Source organism: Zootoca vivipara, chromosome 8 (genome assembly GCF_963506605.1).
Source record: "Zootoca vivipara chromosome 8, rZooViv1.1, whole genome shotgun sequence".
NCBI lineage: Eukaryota > Metazoa > Chordata > Lepidosauria > Squamata > Lacertidae > Zootoca > Zootoca vivipara.
The window spans coordinates 80,999,386-81,022,741 of NC_083283.1; the positions used below are offsets into that span (position 1 = coordinate 80,999,386).

Genomic DNA, 23,356 nt, shown 5'->3' on the forward strand with positions numbered 1-23,356 from the left:
CTCCCCCCGCCCACAAAAATCCCTCAGCTCTGCTTTCTTTCCCTCAACGGAAAGGTTGCCTGGCCTCCCGCCTATATAGGCCCCGGGCCCCTCACGTGCCACTCCTGAGGCCTTTCGCTCCCCCTCGGGCTGTGTCACCGGCGTCAGGCAAGAGCCGCGGCCTCCCGCGAAGCCCCTCCTCCCTCTGCCTCCGGCTCCACGGCCCACGCGGCGGCGGCGCCTCCTCCTCCTCCTCCTCCGGGTCTGAGAGGCAGCGGGAAGGGAAGCCGCTTCTCCTCTCCCCCGGCCGCCGCCGCTAGGGGCGCTCCGGAGGGATCGGCGTCGGGCGGGAGGAGAGGGGTCGGCGGGCTGCGCGGCGCTGGGCCGGGCCGGGGCGAGGGAGCTGAGGGCCGGCCGCGCCCGCCCGGGCTATCGCGGGCTGCCGGCGAAGCCCCGCCATGCCTGCCGCTCCGCTGCCGCCCAAGGAGAGCAACCTCTTCAAGAGGGTCCTGGTGAGGAGAGAGGGCAGGGCCTTCTTCGGGGAGGGGGGGTCGCACTCTCGTCGTCGTCGTCCCCCCAACCCCCCAACCGCTACTGGCGCCTCGGCGGTGTCGCCTTTTTCCTTCCCTTTGTGCGGCGCCTGCCCTTGAGCTGAGCCCCCCGACCTAGCCCTCCTTTCCGTCCCGGCACCGGGCCTCCCCTCGGAAGGAGGAGGGACGCGGAGGCCTCTCTCGGCTCCCCTCCTGGTGCCCTATCTGCCGGATTTACGTATAAGCTAAACAAGATATAGCTTAGGGCCCCACTCTCTTGGGGGCTCCCAAAAATATACCTCTTCTTAATTGTATTTCACTATGAATATACTTCTTCTTAATTGTATTTCAGTTCAACAATTACTTTGATAAAATACATATTTTCTTATGTGCAAATGGCTTTAGATGCCTATTAGGGAAGATGTTTAGGGAAGCTTTTAATCTTTAAGAAATTAGTGTATTCTAATATTTCTGTTGGAAGCTGCCCAGAGTGGCTGGGGAAACCCAGCCAGATGGGTGGGGTATAAATAATAAATAATAATAATTAGGTCCATATAGCATATATTTAACACACACAAAAAACAGTGACAATTTGTTGTTGACAAAGGACAGCTGGATACATAAAGGGCCCCATTACCTTCAGGAGCTTAGGGCCTCATCAAGCCTAAATTCGGCCCTGGGCGCTCTCCCCCCCCCACGCCCTTCTGCTGTCAGTTGCAGGCAACAGATCATTTGTGCATTTCGTTTGTTAAATTTGCCTGCTGCCCTTCCTCCGGAGGCCTCATCCTGCTCTCTCCCACCCCCACCCCCGAATATCCCACACTTTTTGCCCCTCAACGGAGATCCCCAGTCCGGTCATGGCGTGGCTTCATCAGCACCACGACAAGGGAGAAGTGCAGGATTTGCTCCAGCCCCCCCAGCTGGGCCCGCCAGCCCCCCCCCCGGAAGCCAGCCTGCAGGATCTGAGCCTCTCATGTACAGAGCCCTGCCAGCCTGGCTGGTAGCCCAAAGAGCCCCCTCCTCCTCCATGAATGGGGTTGAGCCCTCTTCGAAAGCCACCAAGTTATGGTTGTAACTGTTTGCAAAGGACCGCCTCCAGCTCTGCAACCCCATGAACACGACAGGGTTTAATTTTAAATGAATATGCAATAGGATTATGATGTCCAGCTGCAACCCTAGTAAAGCTGCATTAGACACAGCATGGCTTGTTTCCCATTGAACACCCCTAAAGACTGCATCCCTTAAACTTGTTCCAGTGGGAATAAGTTCAGCAACTTTTTCGCCTCCTCGCCCTCATTTTAAATCAGGTCCCCAACCTCTGTTCTTGGCTCCCCCTGAAGCCCCAAACGTACAAAACTCAGTCATTTGGGGGGAGTGGGTTGTGTGTCAGAAGCTAACTTGCATTCTGCATGTTAACCTTGCATGTCAGCTCCTCCTTTGCTTCCCCAGCTTAGGAGGAGTCAGGGTCACTATGCCCACAACCTTCCTTTGGAAACAGGCACCCTGGGTCCTTGCAACGCTCCAGCTTCTCCATGAAGCAGCAAACCCTAGCAGTTAGTGTGCTGTCACTGCAGGCATCTCTACACAAGCTTCAAAAGGAAGCGTACAAAACCAGTCATCACAATGTACTGGATGACCCAGGCACCAAGACAATAATAAATCAGTAGGTATGGAGTGAAGGGGCCTCCACATGGTGTTCTGAAATGCTTCTGGAGTCTTCTAAAAAACTGTCATTTTTTGTAAATGACACCCCCCCTTTCTTGTACTAATAAATTAACATGTTAAACGTGGACAATTTTTGATTATATTTGAGCGGTCAAAAAGTCAGATTCCAACCTTTGTAAAACTGCTCAGTATTAATACTATATTTTACTGGGGAAATGGGGGGAAGTGGAGTAAATTTGTGTAGGCGTGGGTAACTTTTTTCACTTAGGGGGATAGTTTGCTGGGAGGTGCATAACATTGGTGGGCAGAGCCAGAACAAAGATGATTTGTGGACCTAGAGCAGGCATCCCCAAACTTCGGCCCTCCAGATGTTTTGGACTACAATTCCCATCTTCCCCGACCACTGGTCCTGTTAGCTAGGGATCATGGGAGTTGTGGGCCAAAACATCTGGAGGGCCGCATCTGGATTGTTTGCCTGACCTAGAGGCAAACAATCTGGAATAAAAACCACCCTGCTTCAATTCTCACCATGATTTCTCCAACTTAGAAACTCCAAGTCTATGGAGGCTTACTCAGAAGTAAGCCCCACTGGGTTTGATGGCATTTCCTAACAAGAACATAGGAAAATTTTAATTCAACAGACAGTTGCTGTTGGAAAACAAATTAAAGCAACTCTTTTCTGACTTGGGTGTGCTAAATGTGCACACAGAGACACACAGGCCTGGTTCACATGTCACATAGCTGAAAACAGACTTGTTTAATTGGGTGTACTGTGCACTGGTTCAAGCTACTGAGAAGTTCACTCCTTCCCCATGCCTGCTGCTGCTGCATCACCAAACAGCAAGCCAGAGTCCAGCTTGTGGTTCCTGAAGCTGGATTTGTGGTTTGTTTCTCTCTGAACAAACCATGAGTGGTAACAAAGGTTTGTTCTTTGCATTCTGCTGGTGGTTTGTTTGGAGGAAATAAACCACAGCTCCTGGTGTGAACTTGTTGTCCAGAAGTGTGGCAGGAGCAGGGGAAGAGCAGAGTCAGAACTTTTATTGTTCACATAAAATCATTGCTTAACTATAACTTGTATGGCCCAGTTTGTCAGAACTCTTATTGGACACCTGGAGGCATTTAGCAAGGGGAAATGGCCGGTAAGGAAAAGGGAAAAAGTTAAGAACTACAGTATTCTCTCCCACTGCTGTTTTTCATTTTTGAAAATTACTGTCAGTTTCCCTGCATATATTTGATAGTGTTATATAGTTTGACCCTCAGAGATCTCATTAAAACGCAATCTTATCAGTGATTTGAAGTCCCACTGAAGAAGCTAATGGATTGTGATACTAAGTTAAGTAAGAGATTACTTTTTAAGATAGTTGTTACCTAATCTTATTTTTTCCCCTTCCTAGAAATGTTATGAACAAAAACAATACAAAAATGGACTCAAATTCTGTAAGATGATCCTTTCCAATCCAAAGTTTGCTGAACATGGAGGTAAGTGCATTATTTTAATTTATTCATTTTCTTAAAGCAGGGGTGTCCAACAGGTCGATCATGATCTAGTGGTCGATCCCCAGGTGGTTTTGGTCAATTGTGGGCTCCCTTTCCTTTCTGGCAGCAAAAGAGCATCCAGCCCACCCCCTCGCCCCATCCTCCATTTGCGCATGATCACTAGAACGGAAGACGGAGTTTTCACTGTGAGGTTGATTGTTTCCTTAGCAATGTTTTGGTGAGCAACTGTCCCCCTTCTTCCTTTATTAAAGTTCAACATTTTTGTATCCACTCCCTAAAAAAAGCTCAACAACAACTTTGACCTGAAAACCCCTCCCCCCAAAAAAAGGGGTAGATCACTGCCAGTTTTTTTATTCTGTGAGTAGATCACAGACTCTTTGGAGTTGGATGTCCCTGTCTTAAAGGATGCAAAATGTTTGTTTACCCAGCAGATATTCAGAGTGTTTGTTTTACACCATTTAGAATGATAAATTTTAAACTTCCAAGACAACCCCCAACTTTTCCAGATAAAATACAGAGTTTTGGATATACTCACTGTACAAGAAATACGACCCGACATATAAGACGACCCCCGACTTTTGAGAAGATTTTCCTGGGTTAAAAAGTAGTCTTATACGCAGGAATATACAGTGGTACCTTGACTTACGAACGACTCAACAACCGAATTTTTCAACTTACGAATGTCTCGACATCCGGAAAAAAACCCGCGGTGGTTTTAGATAGGGATTTTTCGACTTACAAATTTTTAGATAGGATTGCTTTGACTTACAAATGTTTCCGTTTTCAATATATACCTATGGGAAATCACGTTTCCAATGGCGTTTTCGACTTACGAATTTTTCGACTTAAGAAGGTGCCTTCGGAATGGATTACATTCGTAAGTCGAGGCACCACTGTACAGTAAGTAGAAAACTAGCAAAATTGGGAATTAGCTAAACTACAACCTTTTCTCTCACTTGCTAGATGTTTTTTGCACAGCTTGTGTGTTTTAATATGGGAGCATCCCCACCAGAAGTCTGAAAGCTCATTAGAAAACAAAGCCTGTTCCCTTTTGTTGTTGTCTTGTTTTGTTTTATACGGGTACAATCTGTATCCTGAACTGTTAAACTCTGTCCTACCACCTTGTTCTGAAAGTGTAGAGATCAGAACTCTGGTTTCTGGAAATGAATGCATGTTCCATGATCGTTGTTTGTCATAGTTATTATTATTGAGTTAAGCTTGAATAATTTCACTTTGATTCACTCTGATTCAGAACTGCTTTGTTTGGGGAGCGGGGCAGTGTTTTCTCTTTCCATTCTGTAGAGCAGGATTATGTACACCAGGCACCCCCAAACTGCGGCCCTCCAGATGTTTTGGCCCACAACTCCCATGATCCCTAGCTAATAGGACCAGTGGTCGGGGAAGATGGGAATTGTAGTCCAAAACATCTGGAGGGCCGAAGTTTGGGGATGCCTGATGTACACATTCTTCTGTTTGCTCTAGCTGCCCCACCCCCCCAAAATAGTGACTGAGAAGCTTTTGTGGATGTGTGGGAAGGTGAGAATCCATACATGTGTTTGCATCCATGTATTTCCGAGAGGTGCTTGGATGATGATGATGATGATTAGGGGAGAGTGAAACTTATCACACGTGTGTTGCCTTAAACTTAATATAATATAAAATATTTCTTACAGAAACTTTGGCTATGAAAGGACTGACCTTGAATTGTTTAGGGAAGAAAGAAGAAGCATATGCATTTGTTCGCAAAGGCCTTCGTAATGATGTAAAAAGTCATGTGTGTATCCTTTCAAATAGTACACCAATTTCAATTTTTTCTAATAGTTCTGAAATCCTCTTTCTCCATCCCCCTCCCAATTATTCTCCAGTGGATGCTTTGCTATGTAACAGATTTGAGCATTTTATATTTAAATTTATAGATTAGGCCATTAGATTTTATCTAACATACCTGTGGCTAACCTATGGCCATCTAGATATTGTTGGGACTCCAACTCCTTGCCAACCATCAGGGATAATTGGAATGCTAGTCCCACAGCAACTGGTGGGTCATAGATGAGCCACTCCTGGTCTAACAACTTAATTTGATATGTAATCTGTTAAGTTTAGGAAATTCTAAAGTGCAGGGTATTAGTCATAACACCGGATTCTTGGGTACTTACTGCAGGTCAGCACAAAACATGCAATGTTTACTATGCCATTCTGTTTCTGCAGGGATGGGGGACCCTTTTATTCTCACAGGCCAGATCCTGTCGATTCCTGCCCTAGACAGGCCACTTGGACACCAGCTTTATAGGTTAGGCTGAAAGAGCCACTGCCTGAGGTTACTCTGTGAGTTTCATGGTGGAGTGGGAATTTGAACGCAGGTTTTTCCAGTGAAGCTTGTTTTTAGCAGGGGTGGAAATCTCCAGCCTGTGGGCTTAGTTAGCCCTCCAAGCCTCAGAGGTTTGCTCCCCAGGCTGTTTTGTCTTTCCTGGGCCTGATGTAACAATATATGGCACCGGGCACAGGAAAGTCCAGGCCTCAGATAAAGGAAGAATTCCAAGCACCCACAAAGCATGCTTCTGATTCTTCCTTTGCAGATGCTTCTTGAACTTTGATTTACTTGACATCCTGTAATGTCAGGAGATGGAAAGGTGGTTGAGGCCACCCACCTGCCCTCATGGTCTGTGGAGTCCGGGCCAGTTCTGGATCTGTCCATGGGGACTTCCCACCCCGACCTACAGCCAACTTTTCAGGGTACAAAACTGTCAAAGGAACTCGCAAACAACATCAATGCCCATTAAAACACACCCAGATTACTAAACCCGGGGCGGGGGGGGGGGGGTCCGTGCCCATAGGGCCCATGCCAGTCAATGACTCTGTAGCAGAGAAGACCTTCCAGCTGGTGCAGGAGAAGCTAGGCTCCTGGCATCTCCTCTGGCCTGCTTGGCCTGCTCCTCCTGGCTTTCTGTTCCCAGAGCAGTTGTCAAGAACTTTCTTCATATCGTGCTGCTTGTTGTAATCTGACATCCAGCTGCTTCATCTTCTCAGCTACTTAGCCTCCTTTAATTTGAGTCATTCTGCAGAAAGGCAGGTAGCAAAAACAATTAAAATAATGTTAAGGAAAATAATAATGTTTTGTCCTGTATGCCATACATCACCTCAGCCTCATAGTCTAAACAAGTAACAGGCTATTTTGTGAAAATGAAGAATACCTAATATCACATGATCTCCTCCTCCCTTGGCTTATGGCACCAGAGTATCCGATGGCCTAGTCATATACTGTACAAACTTGGCATGGGAGCATAACCTTATCTTTACCTTTGGGCTCCAGTTCATCTGGGCCTGTATCTAGCAGTGTCCAGAAGAGCTAGATCACCACTGTATTATTGGAGATTTTTCATGATGAATAAGCTCTCACTAGGATTGGGAAATACTTCAATTTTCTAGGTGCCAGGATGTCACCCTCGCTACGAGAAGCTAAGTTACAGGGAACCAGGCAGAGGGCCTTCTCGGTAGTGGCACCCACCCTGTGGAATGCCCTCCCACCAGAGGTCAAAGAGAACAACAATTACCAGACCTTTAGAAGGCATCTTAAGGCAGTCCTGTTTAGGGAAGCTTTTAATGTTTGATGGATTTCTGTATTTTAGTGTTTTGTTGGAAGCCGCCCAGAGTGGCTGGGGGAACCCGGCCAGATGGGTGGGGTATAAATAAATTATTATTATTATTATTATTATTATTATTATTATTATTATGTCTTGATTCCCAGACAACTGAACATGTTGGACTTCTTTAACCCAAGGATCTTCTCCACAATTTTCTGTTGAAGTGCTACTCATAGTGCTATGGTAAAATGGCAATTTAACATTTAACTGGCAGATGCACAATTATACCATTAATGCTGAATGCCTGCGCAAAAACGTTGCTCACATTAAAGTGGTATTAAATGCCACATCAAATTGCTAACTCCTGCGTTGTATTTTGTATTTGAAATCACTCCTACGGCTAACATATACATCCTTCATTATGATATGTGTCAGTTCGTGCTCTTAAGCTAAGATAAACGAATAACAGTCATTTGTGAATCCTTTCAGGACTACAAACATTTGTCTTCAGCTCCTTACACCCCCCCCCCAAAAAAAAACAACCAGTGCATTTCCTTAACTCTGTTACTGGTAGGTTGGCATGTTTATGGACTCCTGCAACGCTCTGATAAAAAATATGATGAAGCTATTAAGTGCTATCGAAATGCTCTGAAATTAGATAAAGACAATCTACAAATTCTAAGAGATCTCTCACTGTTGCAGATCCAAATGAGGGATCTTGAAGGCTACAGAGTAAGTAATTTCTCCAGTTTTTTGTGTTGAGCTTAACTGAAAACTTGCAATGTGCTTTCTGAATATTTACTAGAGTTGAGAGGAACATTTGAGTTTAATTAGGTTGGGGAAATGGACATGCCAATGTTATCTGGGCACCATCTTATAGGTATATGATTTATTTGCCATGATCAAAACCACCATTGTACAGAACAGTTGGGGGGGGGGCTTTTACAAAATTGTTGCACACAGCAAAGTAGAAAACCATCCTTGATACTATTCTTTAATTCTGGAGGAGTGGCAGCGGCAGTGGCCAGTTGTAAATTTACTTGCTAGTAAACTTGGTTAAGGTCAGAGGTTGGGCTGCAATTACAAGTATTTAACAAGAAGTCCAGCTGAGCTTTCCTAGTTTTCTTTGCTGTTAAGGCTTCATCCTTTTCCCCATGAAACAGAATCCTTCTGCACTGTTGGTTAAGAATGGCAAAATTAATTATTTGGTAGATTATATTTAGTTATATTGATTATCTCTTTAAAGGAGACCCGGTATCAGCTGCTGCAGCTGCGGCCCACGCAGAGGGCTTCTTGGATTGGATATGCAATTGCATATCATTTGTTAAAAGATTATGATATGGCCTTAAAATTACTGGAAGAGTTTAGAAAGACTCAGCAGGTAAGGTTTTTTAAAAATGTCAGTTATTGTACACAGTTAAGAATCTGAGTAACTGCACTGTGGTCAGAATAATTACTTATTTTCTGTTGTTTTTCCTGTCCATTGTTTGAAAGAATTACAACTTTGGGACATAAAGCAAAGAAAATGTCCATTGTTTTACAAAATGTTTTTAGTGTATAGTTCCTTCTTAATGATTACATAAAATTAGTAAAAAGTTGGTGTCTTGTGCACAATGAATTTAAAAATCTAAATTTTTCATTGAGATATTTTGCCCTAAGGAAAGCTGAATTTTGAAATTTATACAAGTCACATTAATTTAGGGCTGCTATACTTCTGGAATTCCCCGATTCAGTGGAATCGTCTCCCTCGGGAGGTTGCGGACTGTCCTTCCTTGGAGATCTTTAAGCAGAAGTTGGATGGCCATCTGTCATATATGATTTAGTTGAGATTCATTCTTGCATTGCAGGAGGTTGGCTAAACGACCCTCAGGGTCCTTTCCAACTCTACAATTCTATGATTTATTAGTTGCCTAATACAAAAATAGTCTTCACACGACTTAAAAACAAAATAAAAACACCAGTAAAAACATACCAGTCATCACTAACAAAACTACCACAATAATTGCATCTGCAACAGCGAAACATCAACAGTATAGGGGTCATTTTAGCCTATCACAAGCCATGAAATGTCTGGGAAAAGAGGAAGATCTTAACATGGTGTCATAAACGACTTAAGTTAGTATTAAGTTTGTGGGATATTTCATAGAATTATGAAAGGAGAATGAAAGGAGCTCCAACTCTTGATCCAACTCTGCAGTGCAAGAGTCTTTTGCCCAATGTGGGTCTCGAACCACAAAGCTGAGATTAAAAGTCTCATCCTCTACGACTGAGCTATCCCAGTTTCCATTTATTGTACAGTCAATATCAAATTACTTATAGCCACAGTTATGTTAGTGGAATGATAAGCTAAGCAAGTATCAGAGATTGTGATACATTATACACCTGAAATCTAAAAATAGGATGCCACGGGCAATTCACACAGGTGGTTCAACATACACAAGTCTTTCTACTTTGTCCTTGGTGGAATACTAGAAAAGCATTGTGAGTTGTCTGTAAAGCTGTCATTCTTGGTGGGTGGATCAAATTTGATCTCTACAGGTCTCTCTAATAATTTTGTTGTCAATTTGAAATAAGTCTTTTCTATGGAAAAGCTGAATTTAAATGGAAACCATTAAGCCACAATATCATCAAGAATTGACAAATGATGTTGTCAGGTAGCACACATTTTCAGTTCAAATCATCTGTTTATAATTTATGCTGCTGGGTGGAATTATTTGCTTCATAAATCTTATACAGTGGTACCTTGGTACTCGAATGGCTTGGCTCCTGAACAAATTGGCTCCCGAACGCTGCAAACCTGGAAGTGTTCTAGTTTGTGAACATTTTTCGGAAGCTGAATGTCCGCTGCTGCTTCTGATTGGAAGCCGCACCTTGGTTTTTAAATGGTTTCTGGAGTCGAACGAACTCCCAGAACGGATTGTGTTTGAGAACCAAGGTGCCACTGCAAATGTTTTTTGTTTAACCTCTAGAATAATATGAACCTGGAACATTGTGGCATTTTTGGTGCTTCAGTGAGGGATAACACTATCAAAATACTTTGTTTTGGGGTTTTATATACCTGGGTTCAAAATACAGGTCCCCCCCTTTATAATGCATGGCAGCAGGAGACTTGTTTCCCTCTTGCTGCGTCTGTTTTTAAAATTGGAAAGCATGTGTGCACACAGTATGACTAAAGTACAGGTGTACTTTAAAACCAGAGTAAAAAACGTATGCTAAGAAGTAGCTGTGAATGTCAATAGTTGAGAGGATAATTGAGGAGATCAACTTATTGCTTTGTCATTTTTCAAGGCAAGAACTCTTTTAAAATGTTCATTTCCAAGTTCTAATTCAACTATCCAGTGTCCCTTTATTAACCAAAAAAAAGAACTTTTGTGAAGTTAAGTCTTCTGGGGCAGATTAAATGTTAACTATTCTGTTATTTTCCAGATTCCTCCTAATAAAATAGACTATGAATATAGTGAATTAATATTGTACCAGAATCAAGTTATGAGAGAGGCAGATCTGTTTCAAGAATCTCTGGAACACATAGAAACTTACGAGAGGCAAATATGTGACAAGCTCATGATAGGTGAAATAAAAGGTAAAACATTTTTTTTCTTTTCACATGCTTGAAATATTCCTTCACGTGAATCTTGGTGTGTGAGGTGGTTCAGTCTTGGGAGCTGTCATTACAGTAAGTCGCGGGGTGACTCGGGGCACTGCTGAACAGGCGCAGGAAGACCCATCTCATTATCCTAATCAGAATGCTCCTTCCATATCACATCAGTGCTGCCCATGCTGGGTAGAAACTGATGTGGGAGAGTATGATGATTAGGGGCAGATGTGGGATGTTGCTGCCGCACAGTTTCTGAGCAGCTTTCTGCAGAGTAGTCGGTCAATGTCAACATCACTATGGCTAATTGGCTCTTTCAGGCTTCCAGAGTTGAAGACTTCACCTTTCAGCTGCAGGCTGTTTCCCTTAACTAAGTCTGGTTTGCGATTTTATTATTACTTTAGGAGAAATGTTGTTGAAGTTGGGAAGATTAAAAGAAGCTTCTGAAGTCTATAAAGAGCTTATTGATCGGAATGCAGAAAATTGGTGTTACTATGAAGGCTTGGAGAAAGCTCTACAGCCACGTAAGTCTTGTAGTTATAAACTTGGTTTGCACTTTTTTTATTAAGCAATTGGTGTCTTGTTGAGTTCAGAAATCAGAATTCTTGGAACCCTAGACCTTGGAAAGAAGATGTGTATTTGAATTTCATTGCCCAGCATAATTCTAGTGCTTTATCTACTTATAAGCCTATCTGTACTCAAAACCATAAATCATTATCAGGGACTGCTTCATATGGAGGAGCCTAAAGAGTGAGCTAAATGGCTGTGTTCCTTACTGAAGTGATACGTTACAGCTTTTTGGGAAAATGGTGCCAGAGAAAGGATGGTGTACAAATGGAAGAACTACCTATAGTTACTAAATTTGCTCTTAAAATGTGCTTCATTGCACTATGCGTAACTAATACATTACAAAATTTATATTGAAATTTCAATGCTATGCACCCATTTACTGCTATTTACACCCATAGGCTTTAATGGAGTTAAGCACAGACAAAGGATGGCAGCCTTTGAAAGATTTTATTTGAACCTTTACAACAATGTTACTTTTTAAAGGTGCTCATAGAATTGCTTCCTCCCCCATGGTAAGTTCTGGAGCTCCGACATGTTTCAGAACGGAGGATTTATGTACTGTACTGCAGTTTGACTTTTGACATTGTTGAAATATTTTGCAACATGGTTGCACCACAAAATTGTGGTGTTTTTTTAAAAAAATACAGCTAAACACACACACACACACACGAGTATATCTCCATCTTTCTTTCATCAGCTGTTTTCTTTCATCATACTGAAAACTGCTTTTCAACCTGTTCTATATAAAAAATGCAGTTTGAGATGTTGTTCATCAAGGGCTTCTGTTGAAGAGAACAAGATAAAATTCCTACTAGTGTAGTTTTCCATATTGCATATAGGCACACTTGTGATTTAAACCAGATGCTTATAACATACAAAGACTCAAACTGTACATTTATTATCCACCAATAGGCTCTTTAGATGAGAGACTAGAAATGTATGAAGAAATAAGCAAGCAACATCCAAGAGCGGTTTCACCTAGAAGATTACCTTTAAACTTTGTCACAGGTAACATTGCATATTTCTTTAGTACCTTTACAACTAAACTGTTGGCCCACATACCAGCAGCATGCAAAGTCAAGTCAAACCATTGTGGAACTCAGCGCTGCAGCAGAACGACTGTGAAAGAGCAGAGCAGCTGCAATTTTTTCCCCTGGGAGCTTGGCTTAGGGTGACAGGCCAGTAACTGCCAATACAAAATGCAAAGGGGATTTTTTTGTGTGTGGAAGGCAAAAATGTGTGCTTAGCACAAGTACTAGAGCAAGACAGGAATCCCTTCTTTTCATTGCAATCCGCTGTGTTCCCCAAAACACTGCTGCTGTGGGTTGGAAGATACAGAACAGAACGGGATTCAGCTCAGAAGGCTGCACCACTTTGGAAGGGATTGGTGAAAGTGCTTGAGCTAGTGGAAGCATTTCCACGAGCACAGAGCCACCATTTGGCCCTGTCAGATGGTTCTGTCAAACGTTGGTCACAAAACAGCTGGCTCTTTTTTTCTTTCTAATGTACAGTAGAACCTCTACTTACAACCGCCTCCACTAGCGGACGTTCCAAGTTGTGACCACGGCAAACCCGGAAGTAACCAGCGGGTTTGCCGTCGTTCGCGCACACGCAGGAGTGACAATCGCCATTCGCGCCTGCGCAGAAGCGGCAATCCCCGTTCACACATGTGCAGAAGCGGGCAATCGCTGCCTGTGCAGAACGGCGCCTCTCCCAGCGACCTGTATCGCCATAAAGACAGGCCTCCAGAACGGATTGTGGTTGTGAGTAGAGGTTCCACTGTACACACATTTATATGCTTCCTGTATCAGCATAGCAAACTCATCCTTTATCACTGTTACAAACAGCAGTTATGGCCACTAATTGTAAGGGTTCAGGTGTCAGTATCTTCTTTAAGCCATTTTTAACGACTGTCCATCTGCAGTCACTGAACTCCTTGGGCATGCCATAGGTTCAGACAAAGAATGTGCTCTGTGTGTTTTTTTTAAAACAACAGCAACCCTGTATCCTGGCAGGCTAAAAAGGCTGAAATTATGTGCAAATTAGAAAAATTATTCAAAAAGTTCAAAACATTCAAATTTGCTCAAAAACAGACCTGGTACAAATATTTCTGTCAAAGCAGAAATACTTTTTAATTTCAAATTAAAAGTAGATCACTGTTCTTACCAGCATCTTTCAGGTTTTAATATAAAATTTATAAAAAACCTAAATCAGTAGTGCAACATTAAGTAATAAGAATATAACCCATGCAATTTTGTTTCTAGGTGAAAAATTTAGAGAACTAATGGATAAATTCCTGCGGGTTAACTTCAGTAAAGGCTGCCCACCCTTGTTTACCACTTTGAAATCTTTGTATTACAGTAAAGAAAAGGTAAAACTCACTTTTTTCAGTTTGCATACAGCTTTGTGTGTCTTACAGATAATTTACCAATAACAGTCACCTTTCCTTTCCATTTCTCATGCCCTGGTAAACTGTAGTAAATGGTTAAGATTAATATGCCTACGGAGTATTTCATTCCTTCCCACTCTCGCTGGGTAGGAGGAAACAAGCTGTTACCTGAAGCAGGGATCATGCAAATCATGGTATGTGGCCAAATTTATACTTGGCTTATTGATCATGGTTTGTTGGAACAAAGCAATGTTCCCTGGTAATAGGAAGCCAGGGATCTAAGCAAGGGAGAACCGAGCCTTTATAAATCTGTGTTTAAATTTCATTCATCTGCCATAACCACCTGAAAATTTGATTTTGGATAAAACTTGTTATAGTCTTGTTTATCTACGCTGCTACAATTTTCTATTTTACTTGCTTACTTGAAAGTATATTCTGTTGAAGTCAAAGGGTGCCTACTTGTGAAATGTGCATAGGATTGCAGATCTAGATGCAGTTTCTGTTGCTCACACATTGTTGACATGTAGTTATGATTTTCTAAAATTTAAGACTTCATATATTTCATAAAATATATATTTCATAAAATATTGTCTTATGCATTTAATAACTCTTTGTGGAATTATGTCTTCTAACATAAACTGTAACATAATCTCTACTGTTAATTTAAATATGTGGGTAGTGTCATGTTTAAAGGTTATTTTTAAAACATTTTCACAATTTCAGTAGCCGTATATAAAAAATACTTCAGCGGGGTGGGTGTGGGTGTATAAAAATACAACTTAAAGGAAAATATACTGCTGTTATTCTTACAGTAACATTAAGTTAATATTACTCCTCATCTTCAGGTGAAATGACTGGCTGTTAAATAGTCAGGGAAGCCATGACTTCCTGACTCTTTTGGAAAATGGGACTCAGAAATCCACCTGTTTGGTGTGTGGTGTGTACACATTGTTATGTGTACCCTAAAGTAGGGTCTTTATGCCAAAATAAGAAGCTGTCGTTGATTTATTGTACTGTCTTTAGGAAGCTATCCTGTATTCTGAGTGGACATTTATCTATATAGACAGCAGTTGATCAGAACCTTGGAAGAAGTCAACTGGATGGCTTTAAAATTGAAGATGGGATTGGAAAGTTGAAGTTGATGGATATTTTGTGGGGTTTGGCCTTGTCATCTTGACACAAAAACTTCTGTTTAGGGAAGTTTTTAATGTTTGATGCTGTGTTGTTTTTAATATTTGGTTGGAAGCTGCCCAGAGTGGCTGGGGAAACCCAGCCAGATGGGCGAGGTATAAATGATAAATTATTATAAAAATAGAGGATTAATGTTTGTTTTGTGAAAAGTTTTTAAAATAATTTTAGGTGGCAATTTTGTTCCCAGATAGATGTAAAACTTTAACCGTAAGAGCAGAGGCTCTATTTTCACTTTATAATTTACGCCTAGAGCAGTAACTAGTGCGCAGCCAGACATAATTTACACAGCAGGATTTCCCCTTTTCTTGCTCATACACACAGAGAAATAGCTTTTGGGGCAGTAGAGAGCAGCACCACATACCTGACTTCCCTCCAGATAAGGTACTGCTGCACACCTGGAGGAGAGGCAAGGTCAATGCAGTGGCAGAGGCACTCAGGTGCTGCTGATGCATTAGCCATGTGCTGACCTGACCACCATGTCTCCCCTCTTCATCTCAGGATGTGGCTGCAGGTTGGCCAGAGGGCGGTCAGGTAAGCGGTGTAGCCCCACAGGTAGGAGGAGAATTCCCATACTGCCAAGTCTTTTCCGCTTGTGAATGGAGGTCACCCGTCAAAAATGGAACAGGTTGTGTTCCCTGGACTATGTTTGTAACATAAAATAAATTGTGCAGCTGTTTGTGCAGATGGGTGCTATTCTATCTGCCCTGCTCATGGATGCCCCTAGCCCAATTGTCTTTCAACAACTTTGTAAGTTGTGCCACTGGAGATGTCTGCATCTCCACGTTGGATTACTGCTATCGCTCTAGGGCTGCAGCATCTGAAGGACTGCTTGCTCGTCTTTTGAGTCTGCCCCTTCCTTGGCCCTTGCATCAGTTAGAAAGCCGCATGCTCCTCCTTGGAGGAGGGCTGTGCATAGCACAAACCCTCTTCAGAACTCTAGCAGTCCATCCTTCAGAGTGAAATGCGAGGAGAGGACTGTAAAACAAGTCAACATCAAGGTTTACGTCAAATGTGTTGCAGGTGTGTTGATTCCATTGAAGCTCAACATCATGTGTCCGCTTTGAGTAACTTAAAAACATGGAGAGGCTGTGAGGAAATAATGCATGAGGGAATGACTGGCTGGAAGAAACAGCAGAAGTCTCAGAAAGTGTACTCAGGAAGGTAGGCTGACTCCCCCTGAAGACTTTTCTTTTGGCCTCGTAGGAAGGCTGGCTTTTGTGCCTGATAGGAAATAATGGGAGCCTGAGGAAAGCTGTGGTAGCTGCAGAAGAAAGAAAGTCTCTTCCACAGCCAGAACAGAGGGAGAAAATCATTCTGTCTGACAGGATGAAATGTTTGCACAGGCAGAACGTTTAGCATAGTGAAATTTTACCCTGAATTCTGCCCTCTGCTTCCAGTCTTCAGGAGGAGAGTAGGGGAGTAGCATTGTTTTTATAGCAAAAACAGCACCCACACAAATGGGAGGTATCAGAAGAAAGAAAGAAAGAAAGAAAGAAAGAAAGAAAGAAAGAAAGAAAGAAAGAAAGAAAGAAAGAAAGAAAGAAAGAAAGAAAGACGGGGCGGGACAGGGAGTTACTGTGGAAGTGAGGGGTTGCCCACATTGCAGCCAGCACAAGCCACATTTTGGTTGTGAAGGCCAAACAACTGTTGGCTGTGGGGTGGGCGAGGCAGCAGAAGCAAAATAGGACAGAGGGTATGAAATGGGGAAGAGGTGAGTGAAGAAAGCAACAATGGAGAAAATGAAGACAGAGGAAGAAGGAACGAAAGTAGCAAAGAGGAAGAAGGGACAGTGACGAAACGGGAACTGAAGTGAATAGAGTGAGACTTGCAGAAAGGGAAACTAGAACCTAAGAAGAGTATGGGCTTGTTTGGGACATACCAGGGATCTGTAACGTTTCAGTGTTCCTCCTTCCCATGCCTAGCTTGGGAATCCATCCCTCTAACCTTTCTGGCAAACCTTAGGGATTGAGAAAAAGCTACTGGGGGCCAAGAGGAGCCAAAGTTCGCTTTCCCCACCTTACGGAGTCCACCCATGCAGCTTGGGTGGCTCCTTTTCTTAACATCTGCTTAGTTTTGCTTGGTGCCTCTCCCCCTTGCCTTCCTTTGAATCCTCACTCCCTTCCAGTCCTGACAGCCCAGCCTATCAGCCTTGGAGTCACAGGATGGGCCTTTCCCCCGTGGTTACAATATTCCCATGTGCTTCCCTGCAGCAGAGGATTATACCATGCTAGGTGCACTTGTGAACAGGGCCTTTCTTGAGTGGAGTTCCACAATAGCTTGTTTACATAATCAAGGATTCAGAGGTGTCTGTTATGGGATAACTTGTCATCCACAAACAAAAATTCAGGTTGTTTCCAGTGCATCTTCTTGATCTTGAGCTGTTCACTGTGTCACTATATTTTTCAGGGGGTCTGCCTCAGTTGTCCGAGATAACAAGGGACATACCTCAAAAAGATAAACCTATGCTCTCTGATTCTGTTAACAATGATTGATTCAGTCTTCAGTTGTCAATCTCCATTTCACACCTTGAGCAATAGATTAACCATATAGGCTGTTGAAGCAGAAAAGGGGATCATGTTCTAAAAAGCAAAGCAAAGCAAAAACAAGCTTATCAGTGCTCTTTTGAGTATCAGTAAATTTAATTGAGGATACCCATAGCAAGGATGCACAATCCTCAGTGAAATGAGTTATGGTATTTTTCTCCTGTGTGTGAGAGAGAGAATGAGAAGGCATACTGTGTAAGGACCTATGGAGAAAAGGCTTGGATACTTACTTATATCAAATCAGGATGCAAAATGAGCCACATTCCCCCCATGCTTCATGGCAGGTGGACCCTGTTTACCACATCACACACCAGCAGAATTAAATGCATGCATTTGGGTAGAGTGAAAGGTTTCCCCTAGCACAGTGGCAAAGGCCTTTTAGCTTGATTCAGTATGGCTGTGCTATGCTATCCTATGTCCTTGTGACCAACCTCTCTCTGTTTCTGTGGAGGCTTCTCTTTCATTCATGAGTCTTGCAGATACCAGAGGTGACAGTGGTGCACTTGTCCACAGGATTTCTTGTTTGGAAGGTCACCTACACCAAACTATGCTTGCTGAATCCAAACCGCAAAAACATGTTAGACTCTTCTCTCCTTAAACGTGCTAAGTTTTGCAGTGACAGGAAGAATCTGAAAGGCGGATACTTTAAAATGAGCAGACCCTCACCCCGTCAGGTGAATTTCTGAGATGGTGTAAGGCAGACACCCTCTCCCCTTTCAAAACAGCAGTTGGAATGGTTATGGGCATTCTGTGATGATTAGCTTCATCACTGAAAATGGACACTCACATTATCCAAGATACTAATCGTGGGCTGATCCTTATGTTGCAGAATGGCATTGTCCACACTCCAGGGGGAGGTATAAGCAGGTTCAGGGGAGATCCAATGTTTGTAGAAATCTGAAAATGAAACTTTAATTTTAAAAAAAGTAACCCTAAGGAGTGGGGGACCAAAAACATTCCAATGGGGAGTGAGCACTCTTTTAAGTGTCTGTTGCCAGGTGAGGGGAAAGAACAGAAAACTGGGAGGGGGAAATGAAGTGTTCTGGAAGAGGGCTGCCTTGCTGATTTATAGGGACCCCAAACAGAAGGATTCTACTCTACAACACTTGGTTGCTCATCCTGCTTGATCTGTATAAATTCAAACACAAAATGGGCCATTAACCTATGGATTTCTTGCAGGTCTCTGGTTAGCAATTGGCGTAAGCATAATGCTGGGGTAGATGGAGGCTGCTTTAGTATATAACACCAAGTCATGGTTGTTTTAACCATGTGTTGTTCAATAAGCCACACGTCATCTCACAGACAAATAATATCTTGTTTCTGTGAAGCTTGGTTTGTTTTTATATCTCTGTACTTTGAAAATGTCTGGGGCAGAGAAACTATGGTTAAGCAAAGCTGCTGGGCTCTGATGGAACACCAAGCCATTGTTAAAATAATCCATCAACAATTGTGGTCCCTTCCAACTCTACCATTCTATGATTCTACAGTATATATCCATGGCTTCACATTATAGTTTGTTGCCAGAAAACAAAACAATGGTTAAAATGCTGGATTAGAATGGCTAAACTGACCATGGATTGGAGTTATTTGTGAAACAGGCCAGCCTGCTGATGGGATCCAGCAGTTTGTTCGTATGTAGCTTCACCCACTTTCCCACAGAAACCCCATCTCTTTGTGCTCTGATAGCAAAAGTAGATACTGATTGGGTTGAACTGGTCTGCAAAAGTAGTTAACAGTTTAAAAACAATGGGAAAAAATAGCCAACCACTTAACCTTTATTATAAAGAGAAAGGAAAGGGATCCTCACCGCTTTGGATATAATGGATGATATCCAGTGTTGGTTGTGTGGCAATGCCCCTCCCTCCCCATGAAATAAGACACAAGACACAATGAATAAATTTTAAGTGGGCGAAAAGGCCACAACTTTATTGGTTACGAATGTTGAGCGGTATTGGCTTACCGGTAGGCATTGGAACCTAACCGGCTATATCCGACTGTAACCCGTGTGTTACAGTCTGGGAGAAATTAACCACCAGAAAGGAGCCCAGTGATGTACATCTACCAGAACTCCTCCTGTGGCCACCGTTGGGGGGTGCCATAAGGCCCTGACCTCCACAGGCTCAGGACAAAGCTACCGCCCCCGGAACCCCTTTAACAGAATTGTTGTTGTTGTTGTTGTTGTTGTTTAGTCGTTTAGTCGTGTCCGACTCTTCGTGACCCCATGGACCATAGCACGCCAGGCACTCCTGTCTTGCACTGCCTCCCGCAGTTTGGTCAAACTCATGTTCGTAGCTTCGAGAACACTGTCCAACCATCTCGTCCTCTGTCGTCCCCTTCTCCTAGTGCCCTCCATCTTTCCCAACATCAAGGTCTTTTCCAAAGATTCTTCTCTTCTCATGAGGTGGCCAAAGTATTGGAGCCTCAGCTTCACGATCTGTCCTTCCAGGGAGCACTCAGGGCTGATTTCCTGAAGAATGGATAGGTTTGATCTTCTTGCAGTCCATGGGACTCTCAGAATTACTTCTCCAATTTCTGGGCAGAGTATGACGTGATCTGCCCCCCCCTTCTTTTATGCAAAATTCCAATGCCTAACCGCAAAACCAAGTTGTGACGAATTGCTATGAGGTAGGCGAAAAAACCAGCTTGGCTAGCCCCAAGTGGAAAAAGTCCTACCAGGCCCCCCGGCCAACCAAGGCGACCAACCAAAGTCCATAACAGCGTCGGCCTAACCTGCCTAGCCTAAAGGGTGGGTGGGCGGGTGATCCAATCGGGTTGGGAGCCGGGGAAGAAGAGGCTGAGTTCCCGCCTCCGGCTTGCTTAAAAGACGGGAAGCCGCACCTCCCGGCCGACCCTATTGGTCGGCCCGGTTCTGACGGAGGCAGGAACTCCCACCTCGCAAGGGGGCTGAGCTCTCAGCCCCCATCGCGAGAGTTCGGTCGGGGCCAGCCCACAACACCACCTCCATGGGGATGCGGAAGTGGTTTTATACTCTTGAGTAGACCATTAGAATATCAATGGTTCTATTCTGAGTATAACTTGGTTTGATGCCACTAGCCTTTTCATGTTCTGATTTTGTTCTGAGAATAAACTAGTGCGGATTATTTGTTTTGCAAAACATAATGTATTATACAGATTTTAGTATTGTTTTAAGTTAGTTAGAAATATTAGCACTATTCATTTGGCATGATTAGCTGTATTGTGATTTTAAGAAAAAATCAAGTTAAAATAAACTTGGCAATTATATTTTTATAGGTTTCTACGATCCAAGAGCTTGTTACTGGTTACGAAGCTTCTTTGAAAACCTGCGACTTGTTCAGTCCATATGGTAGGTTTCATTATTCATGAATTGTAGCTAAAATGCAACTTTTAATCCTTATTTTAGCTGTGTTGGTAGACCTCCAAACAGACGTAATAATAAGTAAGCATTTTAATTTCTTGCCAAATTTTCTGACACATGTATCATTGCAGAAAATGGCGATCAAGAGCCACCGACAACTCTGCTTTGGGTTCGCTATTTCCTTGCACAGCACTTTGACAAACTGGGTCAGTTTTCCTTGGCCTTGGATTACATTAATTCTGCCGTTGCAAGTACGCCAACACTAATAGAGTTGTTCTATCTGAAAGCAAAAATTTATAAGGTAATATTGTCATAAATTTATCGAAAATGGAATATGTAATCAATGTATATCCTTTTCATAGGAGCTGATAGACATTTTATGTTGAGATAAGAACAGAACCACTCTTAACGGATCAAAGAAAAACAATGCACAATGTTTTCAATGAAGCACCTAAAGTAACGTTAAGTACAAAACCAAAACATCTAGAAATCACAAGCTTATCAATGAAAACACCGAAAGAGTTTTGCTTGGTCAAAACCCAGCTTTCAGTCTGCTTTTGTAGGAGAACGGCTTTCCTAGCCACTCATAATCAGAACCAAGGTGCCCCAAGAACCCTAATATCTAGTCCTATCTTAAACTCTCAGGTACCCATGTAACCCCCCCCCCCCAAAAGCTACTGCTTCTCCCTTTCTGGAACAGGCAAATTTTAGCATTTCAATCTCTCTCTCTCTCTCTCTCTCTCTCTCTCCTGGCTTCCTCTTGAGGCCTAGTCCCACAGCATCAGCATTGTGAATTTGCCCTGTTGTGTCCATTCCAAGCCTCCATTATACCCCGCTGAATCCAAGCAGGTTCTGTGCTTCTTTCATACTCAGATATTTAGTGCTAACATAATTTTGCCAAACCCGTGAAGCTTGACATAGGCACTGAGGTCTAAACTTTATCCTTTGTTGTTAAGTTCTTTTTTTAGTTTTCATCTGATCAACATCTTCAGAGCTACGTTTCACACAGCAAAGCATGATAAGATTGGCTGTGATTTGTTGCATGCCAAATGTTTTGAAAAGGGGAGAAGTTCTGTCAGTTGCGCGTGTGCATTACAGTTCTCAGAGCTTACACAATATGCCTCTTACTGACATTTATAATTAAGTATAAAACTCTTCCCTTTCCCTCAATAGCATGTAGGCAACCTAAAGGAGGCTGCCAAATGGATGGATGAGGCGCAGTCGTTGGACACAGCCGACAGATTCATCAACTCCAAATGTGCAAAGTATATGCTGAGAGCAAATATGGTGAAGGATGCAGAAGAGATGTGTTCCAAGTTCACACGGGTAGGAGATATATTTTAAATAGAGGTTGGTTGCGTATTTGTTTTGAAAATTTCCTCTGTCAGTTTCAGAATTATTATTATTATTATTATTATTATTATTATTATTATTATTATAAGTCATTGGTAGCAGAATTGTATGACGGCAGGAATATATCTAATTGAGCCAAGATAATAGTTCTGATGAATTTCCAGGAACAGAATAGTTCTATTTCCCCCCTGTAATCTTTAAATATCTTTTAGCTATTTCACTGCAGTATGAAACAACTTCATCGTGAGTAACCCTGTCACAGTAAATGAATTACTCATGAGGAGGCTGAAAGTTTTAGTGGGAGCAAATTCCATGTCCATAGACTAGCCAACTAAAAGTGAACATTTTTCATTAAGGTGCATAGGCTAACTTGGTGGTGAAATAAATACAGGCATCATTGCTACTGAAGTCTACGTTTAAATTTTGTAAATTATTAAATAGACTGCAGGCTATAATCCTGTACCCATTTACCTTTGAGTAAGCCCAGTTTAACTCAGTGGGGCTGGCTATTGGAACTGTATGTGCAAGATTGCATTGTAAATATCTTTGACATGTCTTCCCATTCAGGTAGTTCTTCACATTGCCAAATTTTCCATTGGCATTTGTCCTTTTGTAAGGTCTCCGTTCATTTTGGTTGGGAAGCCCAGCCAGATGGGCGGGGTATGAATAAATAAATTATTTTATTTTATTTTATTTATTTTACTGTCACATCACCAGAACGGTGTTGAGTGGTTGCCTTGATGACCACAGATTTGCTTTTCTTGGACCTCAGTCCTATTCCCTCTTACCTAGTAGTAAGTCTTATGGAACTGAATAGGACTTACTTTTGAGTAGCTATGTATAGGATTACCCCCTTAGTGTTGCATATCATATCTTCACTATTAAAATTCCCTGCCTTCTTGAGCTGTCAGTCATTAATTGAACAAGACCACATTTATAGCTTTTTGCACACAGTGTTTGCTAGATTCAGGTAGGTAGCCATGTTGGTCTGACGCAGTCGATATATATATATATATATATATATATATATATATATATATATATATATATATATATATCCAGTAGCACCTTAGAGACCAACTATGTTTGTTCTTGGTATAAGCTTTCGTGTGCATGCACACTTCTTCAG

General features: G+C 42.5%; 1 protein-coding gene across 2 annotated transcripts in view; it reads left to right on the forward strand.

Moving 5' to 3' along the window:
• The first annotated feature begins 257 nt into the window (after positions 1-257).
• The window catches only part of NAA16 (N-alpha-acetyltransferase 16, NatA auxiliary subunit), a 33,710-nt gene continuing 10,611 nt past the window's right edge, over positions 258-23,356 (forward strand). The window contains exons 1-12 of one of the 2 annotated variants that reach the window (XM_035103356.2): positions 258-491; positions 3,569-3,653; positions 5,345-5,449; positions 7,827-7,984; positions 8,499-8,633; positions 10,679-10,832; positions 11,249-11,368; positions 12,327-12,422; positions 13,679-13,785; positions 20,790-20,862; positions 21,006-21,175; positions 22,048-22,200. In XM_035103356.2, coding sequence (XP_034959247.1) covers positions 438-491; positions 3,569-3,653; positions 5,345-5,449; positions 7,827-7,984; positions 8,499-8,633; positions 10,679-10,832; positions 11,249-11,368; positions 12,327-12,422; positions 13,679-13,785; positions 20,790-20,862; positions 21,006-21,175; positions 22,048-22,200 — 1,410 coding nt within the window. In that variant the 5' untranslated portion in view covers positions 258-437. The remainder of the gene's footprint in view (positions 492-3,568; positions 3,654-5,344; positions 5,450-7,826; positions 7,985-8,498; positions 8,634-10,678; positions 10,833-11,248; positions 11,369-12,326; positions 12,423-13,678; positions 13,786-20,789; positions 20,863-21,005; positions 21,176-22,047; positions 22,201-23,356) is intronic. The other variant, XM_035103354.2, reaches the window with a different exon arrangement.